The 23,303-nt window shown below is 50.0% G+C and overlaps 1 protein-coding gene across 3 annotated transcripts; it reads left to right on the top strand.

Moving 5' to 3' along the window:
* Window positions 1-353: 353 nt before the first annotated feature.
* ZBTB8B (zinc finger and BTB domain containing 8B) lies at window positions 354-21,999 on the top strand. 3 transcript variants are annotated; one of them, XM_002720672.6, is made up of 4 exons: window positions 354-499; window positions 6,839-7,854; window positions 13,637-13,815; window positions 15,533-21,999. In XM_002720672.6, exons 1-4 carry the CDS (start codon window positions 438-440, stop codon window positions 15,848-15,850), a joined length of 1,575 nt encoding a protein of 524 aa, XP_002720718.5. In that variant the 5' UTR covers window positions 354-437; the 3' UTR covers window positions 15,851-21,999. The 3 variants fall into 3 exon arrangements, with proteins under 3 accessions (XP_002720718.5, XP_089157203.1, XP_089157204.1); XM_089301077.1 differs by having other exon boundaries at window positions 15,521-15,644; XM_089301078.1 differs by lacking the exon at window positions 13,637-13,815 and having other exon boundaries at window positions 15,533-15,766.
* Window positions 22,000-23,303: the final 1,304 nt, after the last annotated feature.

Here is a 23,303-nt window from a genome sequence, read left to right as displayed (position 1 = left end):
AAAGCATTTCACTCCTTTCCAGTCGCTGCGGGGGAAAAGGTGTGCGGGCTGACAAGTCACGGCGCCTATTCTCCGGGCTGCATGCACGCTCGCGACGCGCTGGTCGCTCTCCGGACAGGGAGGCCGGTCCCTCACAGGTCCCTCGAATGGGGCTCCGAAGATTGAAGCGAGACGCAGCCTTCTCACAGGCATGGGTCCTGGCCCCAGGGGGCCTCTCGGTACTTGTAGTCTTGTCCACGATGCCTTCGCCCGCAGAGCGAGCGCTGAGACCACAACTCCCGTCACCCTCCGGACCCTGGAGCCGCTAGAGCGCATCCTCCGGAGGCGGTGCCAGCGCCATTGACTAACCTGCTGGCCGAAGGGCCCGCCCCCAGGAACCCAAGCGCCTCCCCGATTGGTCAGCCGCCCCGCCTCTCACCGGAGGGGGCGCCAGGTGAATGAAAGGGGGGCGTGTCGGTGCGCGCAGCTCGCTGGTGGAGAGGCTGGACCCAGCTGGAAGGTGAGAGCCGAGACGCGGGTTCGCGCTGCCACTTCTCTTGGTTTGAGGAGAATTCGGGCACCCCGCAGGCCTGCCCTCTCTGGGGGAGGGCAGCGGGCTCGGTTGCCTGCTCTGGGTCAGCAGGCTTCGGACCGCCCGGCCTTGGCAACTCTCGGGACCCTCTTAGCAGGAGCCTGTGCTGGGTGACAGACCCCCTGCTTCGGCTCCAGCTCACCCCCTTTGCTGGCATTGGCCCATCGCGTCGTCCAGCCAGGCGGGGGTCCAGGGGCTTACACCGATGGTGGACGGCTCCCAGGCGCCAGGGCTCGGCCAAACTGGGGCAGTGCCCACTGCAGCCACGGGCACTTTGTCCGCGGGAGGCCGCGAGAGGGGCAAGGCCTCGGGGGCCCGAGGGCCATGCTCAGTAGCCTGTTCCGATGGCCTCCAGCTGTCGTCTATCTGGACCGCGGAAGATCCCTGTCTTGAGCATTTTAGTAGGCGAGCCAAGGATGGAGTTGCCCTGAAATTCTTCCCGTGGGAAACTCTTTTCCCAGGTCCTTCTCCACTCCGTGCCTGGGAGAAAGGAGTGACTTCCCCAGCCCGTGGCACGCTGTCCTAGACGGTTTGGGGAAACCTGTTTGCTTAGGGGATACGGGCATCACCTCTGGAATCAGCAGTCAGACCTGGGTTCCAAACCCTAGCTTGGGCATGTCCTCTCTGTTTTATAAATGTTTGCATTTGTTTGACAAGGGTAGGGGAGAGAGAGACAGAGACAGAGAGACACAGAGAGACAGACCATCTGCTAGTCCACTCACTAAATGCCTAGGAGCCAGAAGCTCAATCCAGGGCTACCACATGGGTGGCAAGGACCCAACTACCTGAGCCATCACCTGCTGTCTCCTAGGGTGCACATTAGCCCAGAGCTGCCAGGGACTGAGCCAGGACTGGACCCCAGGAACTCTGACATGGGATGGGGCATCTTAACCATGAGGCCAAATGCCTACCCCTGCGTCTGTATCTTTGAACCTTGGCTTTCTTTGCCCAAGAGAATGTAGTGGTAGTGTCTGCTGCACTAGGTTATTGTGAGGTTAGAATTAATATGCTGGTGGTTTCCACGGTGCTTCATTAGGAGCAGTGCTCGATAAATGTTAGCAATTGAGGAGCAGGCTTTTATTATTCTCCAAGTCTCGTGAGAATCAGTGGAATTCAAAGCCACCCTTGGCCCGTGAACAAAGGCAGGCGTGTGATCTGGCTAGAATGCCCTCAGCCTCATGTAGGGGTTTGCATTCCAGGTGTGGTGGTGACATCTGCCGTGTCCTGGAGGACAGACACTGCCTTGGGTTAATTTTTCTACCCCTGGAACCTAACTCGTGTCAGCCAGCGTACACATACGTAGCTCGTCATTTGAACTGACTTGGAAGCATGGGAAGGTTTGGGAGGGTCCCTGGCTGAGTGTGGCTAAATGTGCTGCTGGGAGCTGCCTCCCCTGTGGGCTGCTTTTCTGGGAGAAGTGGCGTCCTACACCTCGTCCCAGGGACACACTGAAGGCAAGGGAACTTGAGATGGGTGAATATTTCCTCTGTCTATACCAAGTGCAGGACTGGGGAAAGCTTTGGACAAAGTATATGGATAGACTTTTGCAAAGTCAAGTATTATTTGCATGACCCAGTACGATCCCTGTTTGCAGTGAGAAAGCCAAAGGGAATGGGTTTGGGGTCACACTGTTGCTGCAAGGAACATCTTTCAGTAAAAGATAGGAGTAGTGGGGAAGAGGCCTGGTAGGTCGACGGTTCTGCAAGCTAAGAACTTACCTCCCTGGTTTGCCAACTCCTCACCGCTCAGCCCTGCCCCTCACCGACACCTTTTTCTCCTAGTTAATTTTTTTTCCTAGTTAATATTTATTTATTTGAAAGAGAGAGAGAGAGATCTTTTGTCCATCTGTTCACTCCTTAGATGTCCAGAACAGCCAGAGCTTACACACTCGACCCACGAGGCCTGCGCATTGTGGGATGGTGGGGCGATGGCGTTCTTTGACAAGAAACACCGGAGACAAGTTTTGGTGAACATATCCACTTTATTAACGACCAGGGACACCTTTTAAAGGGCAGGCAGAGGGGGCGTGGCTAATTCAGGGCAACACTAATTCTATAGGATAGAGCTGATATTGGTGCCGCTATGCTTCTCCAATCAGCTTGAAGGTCACGTAGCTTTCCCGATGGGCCTGGGCCACACCAGCGAGCAGTTTACCTGATTGGCAATTACGGGGCCCTTTAACAGGCAGCGGAGGTGGGGGAAATGTGCCTGGGGCTCCCGCCACCTGCCAGGATCAGGCTAACCTGCGTGGGCTAGGCAGGCAATCTCACAGGATCACCCAAAGAGCTGAACCAGGCTGAGTCCTGGAGCCTGGAGCCCAATCTCAGCCTCCACATGGTGGCACAAACCCAAGTACTTGGGCCTCCTCTGCTGCTCCCAAGTTGGGCCTTAGCAGGACACTGGATTGGCAGAACCAGGGCCTCAACCAGGCACTCTGTTAGAGGACGTTGATGTCCCAAGCGTTGTCTCTGCTATACCAAACACCTACAAAAAAAGGAATACATGGACAGTAAAACATTTCAACTCTACAAGAAGGTTTAAAATGAAAAGTGAAGGTCCCGCTTCCCAAGGGTATCTGCTGTTAACTCTTGTATAATTTACTGAAAACATTATACACATATACCACCAACGCATATCTTAATGGGTTCACACTGCATATTTTATTTTGGATCTTGCCCTCTCTTTTTATTATGTCTTAGTGACATTTTCATATGAACACAGGTAATTCTCTTTTTTCCCTTTTTTAAGAGAGGGTAGGGGAAAGAGGGAGAGAGACAGAGATCTGCCATCTGCTTGTTCATTTCCCAGATGGCTGCAATGGCCAGGGCTGTGCCAGGCCCAACTCAGGAGCCTGGAGCTTCTTCTGGGTCTCCTACATGGGTACAGGGGCCCAAGCAGTTGGGCCATCTTTCATTGCTTTCTCAGGTGCATTAGCAGGGAGCTGGATCAAAAGTGGAGCAACTGAGTCTGGAACCAGTGCCCGTATGGGATGCCAGCATCCCATGCAGTGGCTTAACCTGCTATGCCGCAGCACCAACCCCTACCACAGATAATTCTGGGTAACAACCTGGCTAACAAAGGGATTCTCCAAATATTAATGTTTATTTGGGAGTAGCATTGCAATGGGAATATGTGTGCCATAGTAAACTATGTGCTTATTCAAAGAGGTTGAGACAAGGCAAGCTTTTTGTTTTTGTTTTTGTTTTTGGGAAAGGCAGGGAGACCCGAAGAGATCTTCCATCGGCTGGTTCACTCCCCAGATTCCCGCAAACAGCCTTGAAGCCAGGAGTCCAGAACTCAATCCGGGTTTCCCACGTGGGTGACAGGAACCTTCTCAGGGTATGCGTTGGCAGGAAGCTGGATTGGACGTGGAGCAGCCACAATGCCAACCAGGCCCTCAGGATGGGATGTGGGTGTCCCAGGTAGGGACTTACCCTCTGTGCCACCGCGACCCACCCCAAGGGGGAAGTTCTTCAGAGCAAAGTGAGGATTATGTAAAACATTTTGAAACCACAATCCTTGGCTGCAAGGATTAGTAATAACAGCGGTGATGGTTGCACAGCCAGTTGTTGGGCACAAGTCCTTGCAGGAGTATTTCTTGTGCAAGGCGTGGTTCTGGCCCGGTCTTTTGTGATAGTTCTTGTCAGCCATACCTGTGAGAACTCCTCCTTTAATAACTGCTGGCTTTCTTTATCTTGTTTTCTTTTATGTTGGGGCCTATCCCTCATTTTGTTTCTGACAGCTCTCACAGTTGAATAACACTCTACTGTGTGACTGTGAGATCATTAATGTAACTTTTCCCCTATTAGTGGACATTCACATTGTTTCTACTTTTGCACTAGTACAAAAACCTGATGCAATGGATACCTCCAAGTTTATAATTTGATATATTTTTAAAACAAGATTTATGTATTTGAGAGAGTTACACAGAGAGAGGAAGAAACAGAGAGAAAGAGAGATCTTCCATTCAATGGTTCACTCCCCAAATGGCCACTATGGCCAGGGCTGGGCTACACCAAAGCCAGTAGCCAGGATCTTCTGGATCTCCCACATGGGTGTAAGGGCGCAAGGACTTAGACCATTTCCAGTTGCTTTCCCAGGAGCATTAGCAGGGTACTGGATCAGAAGTGGAGCAGCCGGGTCTAGGACTGGCACCCATATGGGATTCCAGCATTGCAGGTGGCAGCTTTACCTGCTAGTTACAACACCAGCCCCAATTTGATTTTTTTTTTTTTTTTGACAGGCAGAGTGGACAGTGAAAGAGAGACAGAGAGAAAGGTCTTCCTTTGCCATTGGGTATTTTTAAAAATATATCCAAAATAGTAAATTTATCCAATGGACATACTGGGGCAAAAAGTGTGTACATTTTAAGTTTTTGATCAATATTGCCAAATTCCCCTCTAAAATGGAATTTGTTATGTTGCTACCAACAATGGGTAATATCACACTGAAAAATGTGATTTTAGGGGCCAGTGTTGTGCACTGTGTTTAAGCTTCTGCTTGCAATGCTTGCATCCCATGTTGGAGCCCTGGCTGCTCAGCTTCCAACCACTTCTGTGGTGATGTTCCTGGTGGGGGTTGGGGGGGCAATGGAAGGTGGTCCAAGTGGATGGAGGTCTGGACTCCTGGCTTTGGCCTGGCCCTGCTGTTGCAGCCATTTGAGGAGTGAATCAGGGGATAAAAGATCTCTCTCTCTCTCTCTCTCTTCTCTTCTATCATTCTACTTGTCAAATAAATAAACAAATAAGTAAATTTTTTTAAGAAAAAAAAGAAAAAAGGGACCAGCGTTTTGGCATAGCAGGTTAAGCCTCTACCTGCAATACCGGCACCCCACATGAGCACTGGTTTGAGACCTGGCTGCTCTGTTTCCTATCCAGCTCCCTGCCGATGTGCTAGGAGGTGGTGGAAGATGGCCCAAGTCCTTGGGCCCCTGCACCCATGAGGGAGATCCGGATACAGTTCCAGGTTCCTGGCCTCAGCCTGGCCCAGCCCTGGCTGTTGCAGCCATTTGAAGAGTAAATCAGCAGATGGAATATCTTTTTCTCTCTCTTACTCTGCCTTTCAAATAATAAATCCTTTAAAAAGGAAGCATTTTTATTTTTCTTGTATTTTCTTGTCCAGCAGTAGCAAGAACTGCTGAGCAGACTTGACTGGCGAGCCAGGAGGAGGGAGATGGCAGGGAAACTCAGGCCTATGAACATTTTAGGGCTGAGTAACTGGAGATACAATTTTTCCAGGTATCTGGCAATTCTTTTCCTGTTTGAACCAGAATATTAACTTTAACCACTTTGGATGAGAAAGTTCCCCAAATTATGACATAAACGTCTGTCTTGAGTTTAAAATGAGCACAAAAATATGGAAATCTTTTCGATCCCTTAAGCCCATTTATTTTAGCCCTGGGCTATAATTTGGTGATGTCCTCAGGGCATTTTGAATGTGTGGGCACCTTTAATACCCTTAGCTAAATAACCTCAGGCTGATATTTTGAGAAAACCCCTAGGTGTGCTTTTTACAGGCTTGTTGGGTTCTCCTGGCTGTCAGCTCTCACTGTGCAGCTTGTCCGTGCGTTTGCTTACCGAGGCGCCTCTCCACACCCTTCCCTTCCCTAATTGGTTCTCTAGTTTCAAAACCCACCCTATCACTCGACATAAATATGTACCAGCTAGGTCGAAATTGCCATTTAACAGGGCTGTGGTGGGCCTATTTTTTAATTTTTAAAAAATGTGTTCATTTGAGAGCCAGAGAGACAAAGAACCAGAGAAGTTCCCATCTGCTGGGTTACTCCCCCAAATGGCCACAATGGGGGGGAGGGGCAGTTAGTCTGGGAAAGCAATCCAAGTCTCCCAGGAGGGCGGCAGGAGCCCAAGCACTGGAGCCCTCACCACTGTCTTCTGGGGTCTGCATTAGCAGGAAGCTGAGTCAAGAGCAGGGCCAGGTGTCCAATCCAGGTTCTCCCATGCGGGTGCCAGCATTCTAACCACCAGGCCAGATGGTCACCCTGTGTGGTGGCTCTTTGATGAGTCCAGGCTGTGCCAGTAACGCCTAGGCCATGTGGAATCTGTCTTTCCGGTGGAGGGATCCCCTTTTGGCAGGGCCAGGTAGGATGGAGAGCTGGGGTGTGGCCAGCCCCTCCAGCAGGCCTTCTGTGCGTCCCCTGGGAATGCTCCCTGCAGGAGCCTCTGAGCTCGGTGGGGTCATGGGCAGCGGTGGATGCATCTGGGCCGGTCTAGGTGGGATGTGTGAATTCACGCTGAGATCTCTTGGCAGAGACTCAGGCCCCTTGGGCGCGGCGGCCGCCGGCGGAGAGATGGAGATGCAATCCTATCACGCCAAGCTCCTGGGCGAGCTGAACGAGCAGCGCAAGAGGGACTTCTTCTGCGACTGCAGCATCATCGTGGAAGGGCGGATCTTCAAGGCCCACAGGAACATCCTGTTCGCCAACAGCGGCTACTTCCGAGCCCTGCTCATCCACTACATCCAGGACAGCGGGCGGCACAGCACCGCCTCCTTGGACATCGTCACCTCGGACGCCTTCTCCACCATCCTGGACTTCCTCTACTCCGGGAAGCTGGACCTGTGTGGGGAGAACGTGATCGAGGTGATGTCGGCCGCCAGCTACCTGCAGATGAACGACGTGGTGAACTTCTGCAAGGCGTACATCAGGTCCTCCCTGGATATTTGCCGGAAGATGGAAAAGGAGGCTGCGGTGGCGGCAGCGGTGGCCGCGGCGGCAGCGGCAGCAGCTGCAGCGGCCGCCGCCGCCGCTGCTCAGCAAGTGGACAGTGGAAGCCCGGGTTCTGGCAAGGAAGGAATCTCGTGTGGAACCAAGAAGAGCCTGGTGTCCTCTTCGGTCCAGGGAGAGGAGAGCGTGGACTGCTCGAGAGAGCCCCCTTGCGGGGACTGCGGGGACTGCCACCCCTTGGAACTGGTGGTGAAAGACAGCCAGGACCTCTCAGCGCAGGCTACAGGGCTGGGGCCCAAGGTGGAATTCGGAGCCGACGGGGTGGAGGTGGAAGCGGCTGAACAGCTGCAGCAGTACGCTGCCCCGCTGGGCCTGGCCCGCGTGGACGAGGGCCTGCCGGGCAGCCAGGCCGTGGACCTGGCCTACGGGAACTACCACGTGAAGCAGTTCCTGGAGGCCCTCTTGCACAACGGTGCCGTCCAGAGCAAAGACGACGGGGACCATGGCTTTCCCCGGAGTTTGGAGGGAAGACCAGACGGTGCAGGCGTGGCCGTGAGCTCCGTGATGGACGTCCAGACGGACTGGTATGCAGAAGACTCAGGTGAGCTCCCGTAGCATGTGTCCCCCTGCGCGCCACTCACCAGGCACCTCCTGGGCCTCGCGGTCTGCATTCCTGTGGTCGACATCAGCATTGTCAGCGTCACTACCATCGTTGTCACCAGGCTCACCACCACCACCATGGTTATTGGTTGAGCACCAGCTGTATACAGGGCATTGCTTCCTCATGTATGCACCTTTGTGTTCCCTCTGCCACCAGCGTATACACAGTTTGGAGGCATGGGAAGCACCATGTCTTCCAGGAGCCAGCAGCAGGGCCCTGGCCAAGTCGCTGAGCCTCTGGGAACCGCTCTGCCATCTGTAAGATGGGGAGATGGCCTTGCCCTGCCCTTCGCGCAGGGCTGTCGTGTGGACCCAGGACCCTTTCTGACCTGTGGTACTGAGTCCTGTGCACGTGGGAGACCTAGACTCTTCTCAGCAGATGCGATTGCTCTTGTTGCACGGTGTCTTGGGGACAGAAGTCAGCTTGTCTGCCACTGGCGGACAGTGGAACCTCAAGCCAAGAAGTTAGCGAGTCGTATTTCTAGGCCACTCTTCTTACCAAGTAGTGAAAGTCTCTTAAATAAGGAGAGATCCGCTGTTTCATTCATTAATATGAGACACCTTGATTTCATTTTTCAAATTTTTTTATGTATTTATTTTTAACAACTTATTTATTTGAAAGGCAGAGTTACAGGGGTGGGGGGGAGGCATCTTCCATCCTCTCATTCACTCCCCAAATGGCCGCAATGGCTGGAGCTGGGCTGATCCAAAGCCAGGAATCTGGAGCTTCTTCCAGGCCTCCCATGTGGGTACAGGGGCCCAAGGACTTGGTCCATCTTCTACTACTTTCCCAGGTCATAGATCAGAAGTGGAGCAGCTGGGACTCGAACCAACACCCATATGGGATGCCAGCACTGCAGGTGGCAACTTTACCACAGCACCGGTCCCAGGGAAGACATTTCTAACAAATTATCTTGAGCAGAAACCTCAAGGAAGTGAGGGCAAACTGCAGAGATGTCAAGGGAAAGAACATTCCAGGCAGAGGGAGGAGCAAAGTGCAGAGATCCAGCTGCATAGTCAGCCCTGGTGCTGAACAAAAGGGACAGCAAGATGGCTGACCCGGCTGGAGTGAGCTGAGTGTGTGTGTGTGTGTGTGGGGGTGTAGTCCCAGGGCTTGGACAAGGCTGGGCCTTTGGAGTGATTTGCGATGACTTGGATGTACAAAGGATCCTCTTAGAGCTGCATGAAGAATAGACTGTAGAGGAGCAAGAGTGGAAGCAGGAGGACCACTGGAGGGGGGAGCCTGCAGTGACCCAGGTGAGAGACGTGCCCCTGATTCAGGGAGGGAGCGGGAGAGGGGAGGTTTGGTTGGGTCATGGCTATGCTATCTTTTTTTTTTTTTTTTTTTTTAAGATTGATTAATTTGAAAGGCAGAAGAGCAGAGAGGAAGAGAGAAAAAAAGAGAGACATCTTTCGTCCACTAGTTCACTCCCCAAATGGCCACAACAGCTAGAACTGGGCCAGGCCAAAGCCAGGAGCCTGGAACTCCATCCTGGTCTCCCACGTGGGTGGCAGGGGCCCAGATACCTGGGTCGTCTTCTGCTGCTTTCCCAGGTGTGTTAGCAGGAAGTAGAACTGGAAGTGGAGCAGCTGTGATGTGAACTGGCGCTCTGATATGTGACACTGGCATCGTGAGCAGCGTTTTAGCCTGCTATGCCACAACACCTGCCCCTACACTGCAGCTAGAAGCAGAGCTGACCAGACTTGCCAGTGGCTTGGATGAGCAGCATGGGAAAAAGAGGAACTAAGGATGACCTTAACGTGTCTAGCTCGAGCAGCTGATTCCAACGCATGTTTGGGATGCCTGTTGGATACCCGAGTGGAGATGTTTGGTACACAGTTCTGTATGTGAGTTTAGAGTTCTGGGGAGAAGTCGGAACTGAGATATGAACTTGGGAATCAAGGGTGGATCCATGGAACCTAAAACCTGTATCTCCCATTGTCTTAGAGACCTGGAAGGAGAAGATGAGGGGCCTGTGAACTGAATCCTAGGAAGCAGAAACATTTAGAGGTCAGGACAGAGGGCACTGAGGAAGCAGGGCCAATAAGGTCGGAAGAGAATCGAGAGTGATGGGGGCAGCCGGCTGGCCCGACAGTTCGGATGCCTGTGTTCCACCTTGGAGTACGTGAGTTCGATACCCGGCTCCAGCTTCAGACTCTGCCTTCCCGCCAGTGCAGACCCAGGGAGGCAGCAGTGACGACTCTGCGGGAACCGCTGTGCTGAGGCAGTCAGATCGCGAAAGAGGAAGGGAGGGTCCAGGTTGGTCACGCTTTTCTGGTGGAGAAGTAGCTACAGTTGTTTTTCCCCAAGGGTGTGGGCCAGGTCCATTCATTTCTGTAGATAACTGGGAAGAAGTGTATAGGATAGTGCCCACTTGATGGGGATGATTGACAGGACTGCACCGTGCCAGAGGAGTGAGCCCTGTGTTGTTGCTTTTATCCTAGAAAGAGATTTTGGGGGAGCTGGCGCTGTGGTGCAGCGGGTTAACACCCTGGCCTGAAGCGCCGGCATCCCATATGGGCGCCAGTTCTAGTCCCGGCTGTTCCACTTCCGATCCAGCTCTCTGCTGTGGCCTGGGGAAGCAGTAGAAGATGGCCCAAGTCCTTGGGTCCCTGCACCCACGTGGAAGACCCAGAAGAAGCTCCTGGCTTCAGATCGGCACAGCTCCAGCCGTTGCGGCCAATTAGGGAGTGAACCATTGGATGGAAGACTGACTCTCTCTCTCTCTCTCTCTCTGCCTCTCTTCTCTGTGTAACTCTGACTCTCAAGTAAAAAATAAATAAATCTTTTTTAAAAAAAAAAAAAGAGATTTTGGAATTGCTCCAGATACAAAATGTTAGGCATGATCAGGGTGGGACTAGAAATTGAAGAGAAAATGCTGCACCCTACCGTCAAGGACAGGTGGGCTCTCGCCTGGAATCCGGCTCGCCCTGCTTTCTGCAGCATCTTGGGAAAGACAGAGCCCCGTTAGGGCCCCTGAGGTGGTCCTGGGGAAGAGAGTTCCTCCAGTGTTGGCACAGAGCCTGGACTGCTTCACTGATGGGGAAATGCCAGGAGGGCCAGGGATTTGGCACAGCAGTTGAGACCCTGCTGGGACATACACACCCTGTATCGAAAGGCTTGAGTTTGAATCCTGGCTGCACTTCCAGTTGAAGACTTCCTGTTGGGGCTCAGCAGGTTAAGCCATCACCTGCAGCACTGGCATCCCATATGGGCACCATCCAGCTTCCTGCTAACGCGCCTGGGAAAGCAGCAGAGGATGGCCCAAGTGCTTGGCCCCTGCACCCATGTGGGAGACCTGGATGAATTTGGGGAGTGAAGCAGTGGCTGGAAGATCTCAGTCCCTTTCTCTTTCTATAACTCTGCCTTGCAAATAAATAAATAAATAATTCTTTAAAAAAACGCTGAGGACATGATGATGATGGTAGAAATTGCTAGCAATGGGGCTGGCGCTGTGGGCCAAGCCACCTCCTGCGGCAGTGGCATCCCATAAGGGTGCTGGTTTGTGTCCTGGCTGCTCCTCTTTTGATCCGGCTTTCTGCTATGGTCTAAAAAAGCAGTAGAAGGTGACCCAAATGCCTGGAGGAGGCTTCTGGCTTTGGATCAGCTCCGCTCCAGCTGTTGCAGCCATTTTGGGAAGTGAACCAGCAGATGGGAGATCTTTTTCTCCATCTCTCTCTTCTCTGTCTGTAACTCTACCACCTCTCAAATAAAAAAAAGAAAAAAAATTTCTAGCACTTAGGAGTGCTTGCTGTGTGCCAGGTGCTGTGTTTTATGAGTTATTTCCTATCAGTCTTCCCCTGTTCCCATGAGGTGGGAACTGTTAACATACCTATTTTACAGATGAAGAAAGGGCACAGAGAAGTTGAGTAAGATGTCCAAGGACACACAACTGGTAAGTGGTAGAGGCAGGACTTGAACCCAGGTTTTTGTGCCTGGAAAGCTTGTGTTCCTTCATATGGGCTATAACATGACTAAAGTCTGTAAATCCTGAAAGATGTGGGTGGAGGACCTAGTCTTGGAATTTGTAATAAACGTGACTGAGAAAACATGAGAGGAGCAGTTTTTACACTTGTGGGTGATAGTCACGTTGTTACCTTCATGGTTGTAAGGTGGGAAAAAAAGTTGATAAAGAGTCTAGTGAAGGGGGCTGGTGCCGTGGCTCACTTGGTTAATCCTCCGCCTGTAGCGCCGGCATCCCATATGGGTGCTGGGTTCTAGTCCCGGTTGCTCCTCTTCCAGTCCAGCTCTCTGCTGTGGCCCGGGAAGGCAGTGGAGGATGGCCCAAGTGCTTGGGCCCTGCACCTGCATGGGAGACAAGGAGGAAGCACCTGGCTCCTGGCTTCAGGTCGGCGCAGCACCGGCCATAGGGGCCATTTGGGGAGTGAACCAACGCAAGGAAGACCTTTCTCTGTCTCTCTCACTGTCTATAACTCTACCTGTCAAAAAAATTAAAAAAAAAGTCTAGTGAATTCCCGGATATTTGATGATTTCAGATAGAGTTAATATGAATTCCAGACAATTTAGGGTCTACAACCCAGCAAAGCTTTTGCTCAGAAGAGAGTCTTAGTAATTACGCTCTGAGAAAGCATGAGTGAGTTCTGGTCCAGGGGACTGACCCATCGTCACAGGATTTTTCAAACTTCTGGAGGTGATGAGATCAATGCAGGGAGTCTGTAGTAGTCATCCCAGGGGCCCACAAGCTGCGGGGCTTAAGCAGCTGACACTGGGGCTGGCTCTGTGGGATGCCAGCTTCCCAGGTGGCAGCGTTACCACTACGCCTCAATGCCAGCCCCATGATATGCATTCCAGGAGGCAGAAGCTGACAGCTCAAGTGCCTGGGTCCCTGCCACCCACAGGAGACCTGGATGGAGTTCCAAGCTCCTGGCTTTGGCCTGGCCCAGCTCTGGCTATTGCAGGCATTTGGGAGGGTGAACCAGTGGTTTGTTCTCTCTGTCTCTCTGCCACTCAGCCTTTCAAATAAGTTAATAAACACTATAAATTTAAAAAAAAATGGACACCATCATCATGGATGTTGTTTTAGGAAGCTTTTCCTGTTATCCACATCAAGGTACTTTGCGTTCTGAGTTTTTTTTTTTTTTTTTTTAAGATTTTTTTATTTATTTGAAAGACAGAGTTACAGAGAGAGGTAGAGACAGAGAGAGAGGTCTTCCATCCAATGGTTCACTCCCCAGATGGCCACAACGGCTGGAGCTGCACCCATCCGAAGCCAGGAGCCAGGAGATTCTTCTGGGTCTCTCATATGGGTGCAGGGGCCCAAGGACTTGGGCCATCTTCTACTGTTTTCTCAGGCCACAGCAGAGAGCTGGATCAGAAGAGGAGCAGCCGGGACTAGAACCGGTGCCCATACGGGATGCCGACGCTTCAGGCCAGGGTGTTAACCCACTGCACCACAGCACCGGCCCCGCGTTCTGAGGTTTTATTATAAGATGTGTTTCTAACTGTGTCACAGAGAAGCATAAAGGCTGGTATCTTACCACATTGCTTGTGACCTTATATCAGAGCCCACTTTGCCCGCTGGCTGGGCGGGAGCCAGACAGAGCTGGACTCACACACATTGCCTTGCTGTTGGCTGGCAGTGGAGTTGCTATCTTCCCTCTCTGTGCCCACGGAATTCCCCGGCTCCAGCTCCCACGCATCAGAGGCCAGCCTGGGTCGGCACTGCTTCAGTATCGCTAAACCAATCCGTTGGGTTCCCCAGGTGATGTGCTGGTGGTCCCCATCAAGCTGCACAGGTGTCCCTTCTGCCCTTACACTGCCAAGCAGAAGGGCATCCTCAAGCGGCACATCCGCTCGCACACGGGAGAGCGGCCCTACCCCTGCGAGACCTGCGGCAAGAGGTTCACCCGGCAGGAGCACCTGCGCAGCCATGCCCTGAGCGTAAGTGTCCACCGGCCACGGCCAAGGGTGGGGCGCTGTATTCTCTAATGAAGGGCAAAGCCAGCTTGGCTTTCTCTTCTTCATCCACTGGGGTATTTTCAGATGCTTTTGAACAAAGGTTTCTGCTACTAAATGAAAGCTGGGCTGGCGTTGCTTAGAGAAAGTGAAATTTTGCACTAGTTTTTCTATGGGGCAAAATCAAGAAAGTTTAGCTTCTGGCCAGGGATGGTTGTCATAAGGATGAAAACAGCAGGACCTGGATAGGGGGCGGTGGGTGTCTTCCCACCAATGTGACGCCCAAAGCAAGCCACGTTCTCTGTGTCCCACCCAGCAGCAGCACCAGGGGTGGAGGAGAGGTAAGCGCAGTCACATGGAGAGTGGAGAGCAGACAGAGAGAGCTCCAGCCCTAGGGGCTCTTCCCTCCACCCAGCCGGCTCCCAGGAGTCTCACATGGGGAGCTAGTGAGTCCCAACAGCTAGAAAGCAGAGAAAGACCTTGCATTCATGATCGTCTTTGAGCATGGCAATCAGTCTTTGGAAAATCCAAAATAAAGATAGTTTGAACTTCAGAGGATGCTCCCCAGAATGTGAAACCCACCGAATAGGAGAAAATATTTGAGAGGCATGTATCTGATAAGGGTCTAGAATATGTAAGACTTGGGCTGGCGCTGTGGTCTAGCAGGTTAAGTCACCACCTGTGATGCCAGTGGCCATATGGGTGCCGGTTCACATCTTGGCTGCTCCACTTCTGATTCAGCTCACTGCTAGTGTGCCTGGGAAAGCAGTGGAAGATGCTCCAAGTCCTTGGGCCCCTGCACCCAGTGAAGTTCCCAACCCCTTGCTTAGGCCTGGCCTTTCAAATAAATAAATAAATATTTGGAAAACCAAACCAAACAGAGGCTCCGAATGACCCACAGAGCCCCTACTGGCTGGAGCTCCTGCAGAGTGCGCAGGTCAGGAGTTAGCTCTCCGCCCAGCAGGAGTCCTGAGGTCGCTGCCCTTAGGAGAAGCTGTCTGGGAGAGGAGACCAGCTTTCCAGTGCAGAGCTTTTCATATAAGTAAGCCAAGCCCTTAGCAGTGAAAAAGTCAGGGGTGAAGACTTTGCTGGCACCTCTGGGGGGCACACGTCCACTCCAGCAAATCTGCCTTCCTCATACTCAACCAATCCAAGGGACGTGAAAAACCACGTCTGAAATCCAGCTCGGTTTGCTGAGCCCCCCTTAACATGCCAAGCACTGAGACACAGTCATGAGTGAGACACCCTCCGTCCCTGCCCTCTAGGAGCTGGAGTCTAGTGATTTGTGAGAAGTACACCCACAAAAAGTATAGGTGAGAATACACATGGGAAAATGCCTGTTGCGAAAAAGCTGTTATTGAATTTCAAAAGTTTTGCACCCAAATCTATATTTTAGTTTCATTTTCCAAACTTTTGGAAGGATACTGGTATTGGTTCAGAGCACCAAGGAAGACTTCTTTGGAAGGCATTAGTAAGGGCTGAGGGGTCGGTGATGGAGAGGAGGGAACATTCCATTTGTGGCCCTGGGACAGAAAGGATCTTGGTGAGATTGAGGCTGTGACAGAGAAGGCAAGGGGAGAGTGGCGAGAGATGAGGCTGACAGGGGGGAGGGGACTGGGGAGGGGGGGCGCCGGTCACCTGGGACCTCGTAGAGCCCGGCTCACAGCCTTTGTGACGTTGACCGTGCCAGCTGTGATTACAGGTGCACAGATCCAGCCGTCCGATCATCTGCAAGGGCTGCCGCAGGACCTTCATGAGCCACCTGTCCCCGGGGCTGCGGCGCTTCGGGCTCTGTGACAGCTGCACCTGTGTCGCAGACGTGCGTGATGAGGACGATGATTTGATGCCGGTTAACCTCAGCCTCGTGGAAGCTTCCTCCGGGAGCCTGGAAAAGAGCGACACGGACAATGACTGGCCCATCTATGTGGAGTCGGGTGAGGAGAATGAGCCCGTGGGAGATGATTCGGATGAGAAGCCACGAGTGCGACCCGGCTTCCCAGACCGAGAGACACTTACGTAGCGACAGATCGGCGGGGGGAATGTCTTAGTGTTTGTTGTGGCCTGTCCTGTGGTTGAAAGCCACCATTTGTCCAACTTGGTGGCATCGAGAGAAACACGTTTTCCCTGTTGTGTTGTTTGCATTGTTGATAGACTCCGTGGCAGAGGCTGGACTTTGTGACGCATCACTTTCTTGTACAGGGCCCTCGGCTTCTGAGGGCTGGCTTGGCCCCTCCTGAGTTCTGAGTGAATCATCAAGGCTGGTCCCCAGGCCACGGGTTTCCTCCTGGCTACCCAAACTCTGCATGGGAAGATAAGAAACCCTCTCACTCGCGTTTGCGCGGTCTCAGTCCCTTACATTCCTTTCTCAGAAAAGATGGGCAAGGGTGCAGCACGTTTCGGGTCGGCCTTACCTCTGCCAGGCCCTCCATTGCGTTCCGCAGTTTAATTCTCTGGCAGGGGAGTAAAGGGAAAGCGTGACCCCCAGGAAGCAGGCAGGGCTGTCTGGCTCCCCCATCCTGAGAGGCGCTCTCTAAATCTAAAACCGCAGTTCTAAAGGTGCAGACAAGCATGGCGTGGACCAAAAGGCTCATTAGAGCACCCTGGCTTGGCCAGTTTTAAGTTAGCCCTGGGAAGAGGAGCCTGAGAGCAGGACGAGGCGGTTTCCCTGTCTAGTCTGCTCTCTGACGATTCTGCACGCACGCAGATAATCCGTCCTGTGAGCCTGCAACAGGACATTTGGGGAAAACTCTTAAGTGTCCCCCTGTTGTTTCCAGCCACTTCCAAAAGCCATTGCCCTATATCCCGGAAGCATGGCTGGCCCTGACATTGTTTTACTAAGTGCATGCCTAAAACTTTAATTGGAGGAAAAGTGTTAGACCGTATATTTGTGGATTATTCACCTCTTAAAAGATTCCCTTGAGGGAAAGAGAAGGTTACTAAAACAGGTTTCTTAAGACGTCAGTTTTCACCCACTTTGCAGCTGTATGCAAGAGAGGCTGAATTCTTTGAGGGACCAAAGGGCAGGAAATATTAGGGATTAAGGATGTAACGGAAGGCACTTTCGTCATGTTGTGCAAGTCTTGTATTAAAGTGCCCAAGTAGATTTTAAAAGAAAACTCCTGTTTCCCCTTTCACTTTAGAAGAGCTGTGTTGCAAGAGGTGGTTAAATCATTTTTCTTTCTCAGACAATACATACATAAATACATGCCATTATAAATTGTCTTGTAAATGTTAGTTGTTGAAGAGTTAGAAAAGGTTGATATCTCACTTCTCAACAGTAATCAGAATTCTAGAAGAGGGGATTATTTTCTAAGGATCTAGGACAAGGGAAACTCAGAAATCAAGGACTAAGCGTGCAGACACTCTTGTAACACTGTGGCGTCTACACGTGTGATCGCGGCCTTGTCTGCCGTAACAGGGCGTGCACTGCTCCGGGTGAGGTCATCTGGGGAGTCACATAGAAAAAGGCAGGCTACCGGTACACTCAGTAGGACCATATTCTGCAAGACTGGCAGTTTAAAAGCTCATCTTTTCCTACAGGTAGTTGGTAAAATATTGTTCTGGATCAATTGTTACACTTTAATCAGGGACCGCAAATGCTTTTCTTACCTGAAATGAAAATATTAACAGTTGTTTTAACAGAGGGATCTTAGCAAAAGGCAAACATCCCTGGATGTGTAAAAGATTTACTTTGCGAGGAGTTTTGTTCCATAGTTGTTCTTGCTTTGTTTAAATTATTTCTGATGTTTGAATGTGACTCTTCTACCTCGTGGTTAACTTCTCGGCTGACTTTCTCCAGTTGACCTAGGAGCCTCTTCAGTAATGCTGCGATCCATTCAAATCACCAGGTGAAAAATTTTACATTAGCAATGCTGTGTAAGATGGCAGCTCTCGCTGCAGGTTGATGTTGCCTGGGCCAGAAGACCTCTGGCAATGTCTGGAGAGGTCCTCAGTTGCTACTGCGCAGGACAGCGTGCTGCTGATACCTGGTTCATGGAGGCCAAGGTCAGTGCGTAACATCCTACAGGGCCCGGGCCGCTCCCCCAGCACAGAATTTCCTAGTTCAAAATGTCGAAAGTATGGAGGTTGAGAAACTCTGCTGTAAGAGAAAATAGGACTTTTTAAATAGAGTGAACTTCACTTTGCGTTCTGTTGCTGAGGACAGATGGTTCACAGCTTGCCCAAGGTCTGATCTCGGTTTGTGCTGTGAAAACTTGGGAACTCTGACTATGATTCAGACACTGGTATTAGGCTCCGATCATTTTGTTAAATTTTTAAGTCACAGAATCACTGGGAAGAAAACAGAACATGAAGTTTAATATTTAAATGAGTCTCTTTCTTCCATAATGTCTCAGATGGTTGCCCTCCTGGTTGACTGATTAGTTTGTGTAACTTACGCAATATCAGCCGTCATTGGTGATCACCGGACCGCTGGATTCTGCTACTTTCAAAGGAGCTCACTTCCCGTGTCTGAATGACCGGATCATAAACTAGTCACCCGCCAAAGTTACATTCACATTTTTGGTGGTCGGTATTTACAGTCACGAAGTCTTCCAGGTTTCATGCATAGAATCAGGGATATTTTTATAAGTGAATTCACAGTTGGGCCCAACACAGATTATAAGTGATTTAGTTTCTATTCTCGCATCTTTCTGGTGCAGTCGGTCCAAGTTCACAAAGGGATATTTTTGTCTCACAGTAGACAGGATTCTTTCCCGTAATGGCATTCACAGGTGGCATTCTTGGGCAGTCGTTTCTTTGGGGGGATGGCAGCCCCTTTCCACAGGGTCAGGAAAGCGTGTAAATAAGACCCAGGACTGTAATAATCAAGAAGTGACGCAGGGCATCAGAATTCCTGATCAGCTAGCAGAAAGATGCCACTCTGATGTAAATATTTTGGTGGCTACTGACTTTGCTGTCGGCACAGTGTTGTGAAGTTGAGTGTTCTGGCGGTTCAGAATACTGGCTTTTTGTTGCCCTTAATGGATGTTGTCATGAACCCCACAGGGAGGAAGACAACAGGTAGGGCTGCCTGCGTCAGTTCTAAAAGCAGCAGGGAGACGCGAGTGGCCTTTTGTCAACTGAATTCACACGTTCACTTGGACCTATATGACTTTCCTGTGTGTTCCTTGTGCATTGAGAATAGAATCACTTCCGTGAAATCTAGCTTGATGGGGTGGGGTGGGGGGACACAGGGTTGGGCTGGGTGTGAAGTTCCTATTACACTGTTTTGAGCATTACCATTGCACTTCCTGTTGTTGGTGTCTTGTAGCTTGCTTAGTGCTTTTATGGGCTCACACTCTTCTAACCTCAAAAGGAGGCACGCTGTTCGTTTGGATGGACCGTGTTTCCACTGATTTTTGGTTGCTGTATGTGCCAGGACAATGTTCCTCAAACCCTTCGTTGTAACACCGGACATTTGAATTCTTTTCTTCAGACGATGCTTCTCAAAGGCAGGTGAAAAGATCTTTGAGGCAGGAATAGTTTGGCTGGTTTCTGACTTGCCTTACTTTTAAAAGGGGACTTTGTGTGACCAGATGATATGGAAGCTTCCCCACTGAAGGAGCGTATTTAGCAAGTGTTGAGCTTCCACGTGGATGATTTTGCTACAGCCAATATTTCATTCACAAGAATGGTCTTATGGTTTGGGGGAGCAATTTTTTAATCTATCATTTGGTTTTTGGACCTTTGTCAATAGTTAATTAGAAATCAGGAGGGGTCACAGTAGGGACCATGTGCTTGGAGGAAGAAAGCTTGGGGATTTTGAAGGGAGGCATCAGTTTGAGATACCTGTCTTGATGACTTGTAATGAGTATGGATTACCCAGCAGGAAGACAGTGCAGGATATGATCAAGATGTTTTCTGGGAGCAGAAAAGCACGCCAGACAGTTTCACAGAAGTCCTGTGCAGCAGCCTCTGCCACTACCCAAGACACAGGCCGATAGTGCTGCAGTCCCCTGCGGGTCTCCTCAGGCTCACTGAGTGCTGGCAAGCATTCAGGCTCATAGGTGGCCACACCTGGCGTCACAGACATTGGAGAGGACACGGGATGGGAGGCACAACTGGCCAGCAGGGCAGACACAGAAGCAGATCTTCTGCGAGAGTCCCTGCAGCTGTCCGTGTGGCACAGCTGAGGGGCAAAGACACAGATCCACATCAGGCCGATATGGAAGCTGCCCTTGCCTAAAAGCCGCTTGCCCCACAACAAGCAAGTGTCTCCTGTAACAACTGCATAGACATAGCTTCCAGGATCACCCAGAAGGACAGGCCTCTTCCAAGGGTCACTGTACTCAGGGAAGCCCAAAGCTGTGGCTTCCTATCAGGTATTTATTGTTTTGCCAGTGCACATGCAATTTATCGATTAGGGGTCATTTCTACCACATGGAATGTTGCCTGGCAACATAGCTGACACATGACTCTTCATTAGGTTGTCAGGGGAACAGAGCACAAAAGTTTACCAAAAGTCAAATTCTCACACAGAAGGGGAATAGATTTTATTAATCCTTTACCAAACAGTATGCTAAGCGAGTACACAATAGATATTCCACCTAATTGCCATAAATGTACCTGGAAGAATTTCCTACAAAAATGTTGCCAACACCGCCTCGTTTTCCTGTCTTGAATAGTATTCATTCTTTGTGCTCAGCTGCTTGTGTTTTAGTGCACCATTGGCCCATTTTGCCGAGTTATGTGTAAGAATTGGATAATCAGCCAAAATGGTGCCATCAGAATGTCATGTATCCTTTGGTGCTGTGGCGAGTCTGGAACATCATACTCCAGGGACATTATCAAATGAGAATTTCTGAGGATTCCATCGGTCATCCTTTGATGGGAACCTGTGTCCACCCGGCAGCCAGCAAACACTGGTCTCTTGGTCACAGTGCCTTTTACTGCTATGACGTGTGGTGCCACCCCTGCCTGCTTCTGTTGCTTCTGGAAGATCACTAAGTATGGCTGGAGGGTTATTTATTCTACAGCTATCCAACCACTGTTTGTGGTGCTCTAATTATGAGGTGCCAGGCACTAGGGGTAGGTCAGTGAACCAGCAAAATCCCTGCCCTCAAGGGACTTGCAGTGTGCGGTCGGAGACTGGTGGTTAAACAGTGACAACACAATGTGCTAAGGGTGACAGGAGGGCAAGAACACAGGGCGCGGGGCTGGGAGCACCTGGCTGCAGCACCTCAGAGAAGGCTTTCTTGGCTAAGCTGGTATTTCTGTGGTCCTAACCGTCCAGCAAACTTCTAGCTCTTGGACACTATTTATAAGCAATTTGTTTAGTTTTTGAAACTTCCTGCCTTTTCCAGACATGGTGGGTGTAGACACTAACATTGTTAATTATTTTATTCAAGTATGTCAAAATATTGTGACTGTTTTAGCATATCTTAGTCTTTAGAAAAAATATATATGGTTTTATAATTTTAAATTTATATGTAACAGATACAATTATTATTTGTCAATTAAAAATAAAATTAAAGCAGTGGCAATAACAACTTCCCATTATGTTGATCCAGTGCAATAAGATAGACAAGGTTTCGCTACTGTGAGAGATGGGCAGGAGCCCATTGTCCCTGGATTGGCTCTTGCCTGGCCATGTGGATGAGTTCATAACCTAGAAATCAGGATAGATGGGAGGGAGACAGGGCCGTTCAGTCAGAGCACTTGGGAGCTAAAGGGGCCCAACCCATTTTATAGGCAGATGAAGTGACTCGTCCCACGTTCCCCCAGTCTGGTTAGTTTCAGAGAGCAGGTCCTGGCAGGCCAGTGCTGATAACCAACAAGCATGTTTGGGCAGGCAGCAGAGACCCTCCATAGATAGCCATGGTTTCCTTGGTTACCCATCAGCCCAAAATGCTGTCTGGGCCCCTGGTGATCGGTATGCTCTGTGTGGTCCTGGCCTGCATGTCTGTAACGCTTGGATGGGGAGTGGAGACGAAGAGTGTTGAACACAGGATGGGGTGGGGTCATTTAGTTTCTTGGTCCTGTAATACTCACACATATCTGAAGCAATATAAACCCCCATCAGCACACACTCAACTTACTCCCAGATAAGGCAAATCAAAATTTTCTTCGTCTACTTATTTGATATGTATCATGTATTTGGTTTTCTAATGTGTTCATTTTATTTGTAAAAACTTTCAAAAATATGAAATATATATTACCTTGAAATTATTTTTCCAACCTCTCTACTGATTTTTAAATTGTAAATTGAGCATGATTCAGGGAATTTGATAAGGACAATTTTATTTGAAACTGCAGACCATGTATTTTTAAGTCTGCCAGCCCATATAGGGGGTAGTGCTGTGGCTTAGCAGTAAAGCGGCTGCCTGCAGTGCTGGCATCCCATATGGGTGCTGGTTCAAGTCCCAGCTGCTCTTTCCTAGCCAGCTCTCTGCTGTGGCCTGGGAAAGCAGTGGAAGATGCTCCAAGTCCTTGGGCCCAAGCACCTGTGCGGGAGGCCCAGAAGCTCTGGCTCCTGGCTTCAGATCAGCCTAGTGGCCATCTGGGGAGTGAACCAGTGGATGGAAGACACCCCCCGTCCTGTCTCTCTCTGCCTCTGCCTCTCTATAACTCTGCCTTTCAAATAAATAAATCTTTTTAAAAAAATGTATTTTAGGTATTTCTTGAGTCAGTGGATTTTAATAAATTGATTGCAGAAGCAAGTCTTATTTAAAAGTCTGAAATAATATACAACTTATTAGTAAAACAGATTAGCCACTTAATCTAAAAATACCTAAAAGCAGTGTTCCTGATTGTCAATGAAATACTTATCACATTTTGGATTAAAACTAATTTAAGGTTATCAAAGATGCAGATGTTCTTTAATTTGGTGAAATTGTCCTGGGGTAAACAGGAAGTATTCTCAAGTTAAATTTTGTATAGATGTATATAAAGTCAGAAAGAGATACCTTAGTGACAAGTATAGAATAGGAACAGCCACTGCCAAGTTCAAGGAAAAATCGTTTGTTTCTTTATTGCTCATTCAGAAACAAATGCCCTTTCAGAACGTGAATCTGACCTGAATTAAATAGCTGCACATTTTAGAATGGCTGAGGTCGAAAAGGTTAAAAGTTTATTTAGAATGGAAGAAATAGGGGATCGAGGATAGCTCTTCTCACATGAATGAATTAATCTTCATGATTTAAGTTTAGTTAACTTTTTCTCAGGGAAATTATTTTTCACAAAATCCTATTTTGAGGAATTTTATGGACAAGATTTTAAAGGGGGAAAAAATCTCACAAAATAAAGAGAATTATTAAATAGAGATCTAAAGAGAAGAAGCCTCCATCAAGTATCTTTTCCCGCCTTTGTCCTGTGGTGTTCAGAACAACGATTTCATTATATGAGACAGTTTCTAGGCAGAGAACCCCAAGTCCTAGCATTTGAGATTCTGTGGAGGAAGACTGACCACTGCTTGATGAACAGGCAATGCGGGATCAATGTAAGATGTAAGGCAGGGCCAGGCACCCGGCACA

This window comes from Oryctolagus cuniculus, chromosome 7, assembly GCF_051225735.1.
Source record: "Oryctolagus cuniculus isolate XC-2025 breed Fujian yellow rabbit chromosome 7, ASM5122573v1, whole genome shotgun sequence".
In the NCBI taxonomy this organism is placed as follows: Eukaryota; Metazoa; Chordata; class Mammalia; order Lagomorpha; family Leporidae; genus Oryctolagus; species Oryctolagus cuniculus.
This window is presented reverse-complemented; position numbering and strand designations above follow the sequence as displayed.

Coding starts and splice junctions, on each gene's coding strand:
- ZBTB8B (XM_002720672.6), top strand. CDS start 438: ATGAAAGGGGGGCGTGTCGGTGCGCGCAGCTCGCTGGTGGAGAGGCTG. Junction 500..6,838: donor AGGCTGGACCCAGCTGGAAG/GTGAGAGCCGAG, acceptor ATCTCTTGGCAG/AGACTCAGGCCCCTTGGGCG. Junction 13,816..15,532: donor TGCGCAGCCATGCCCTGAGC/GTAAGTGTCCAC, acceptor CTGTGATTACAG/GTGCACAGATCCAGCCGTCC.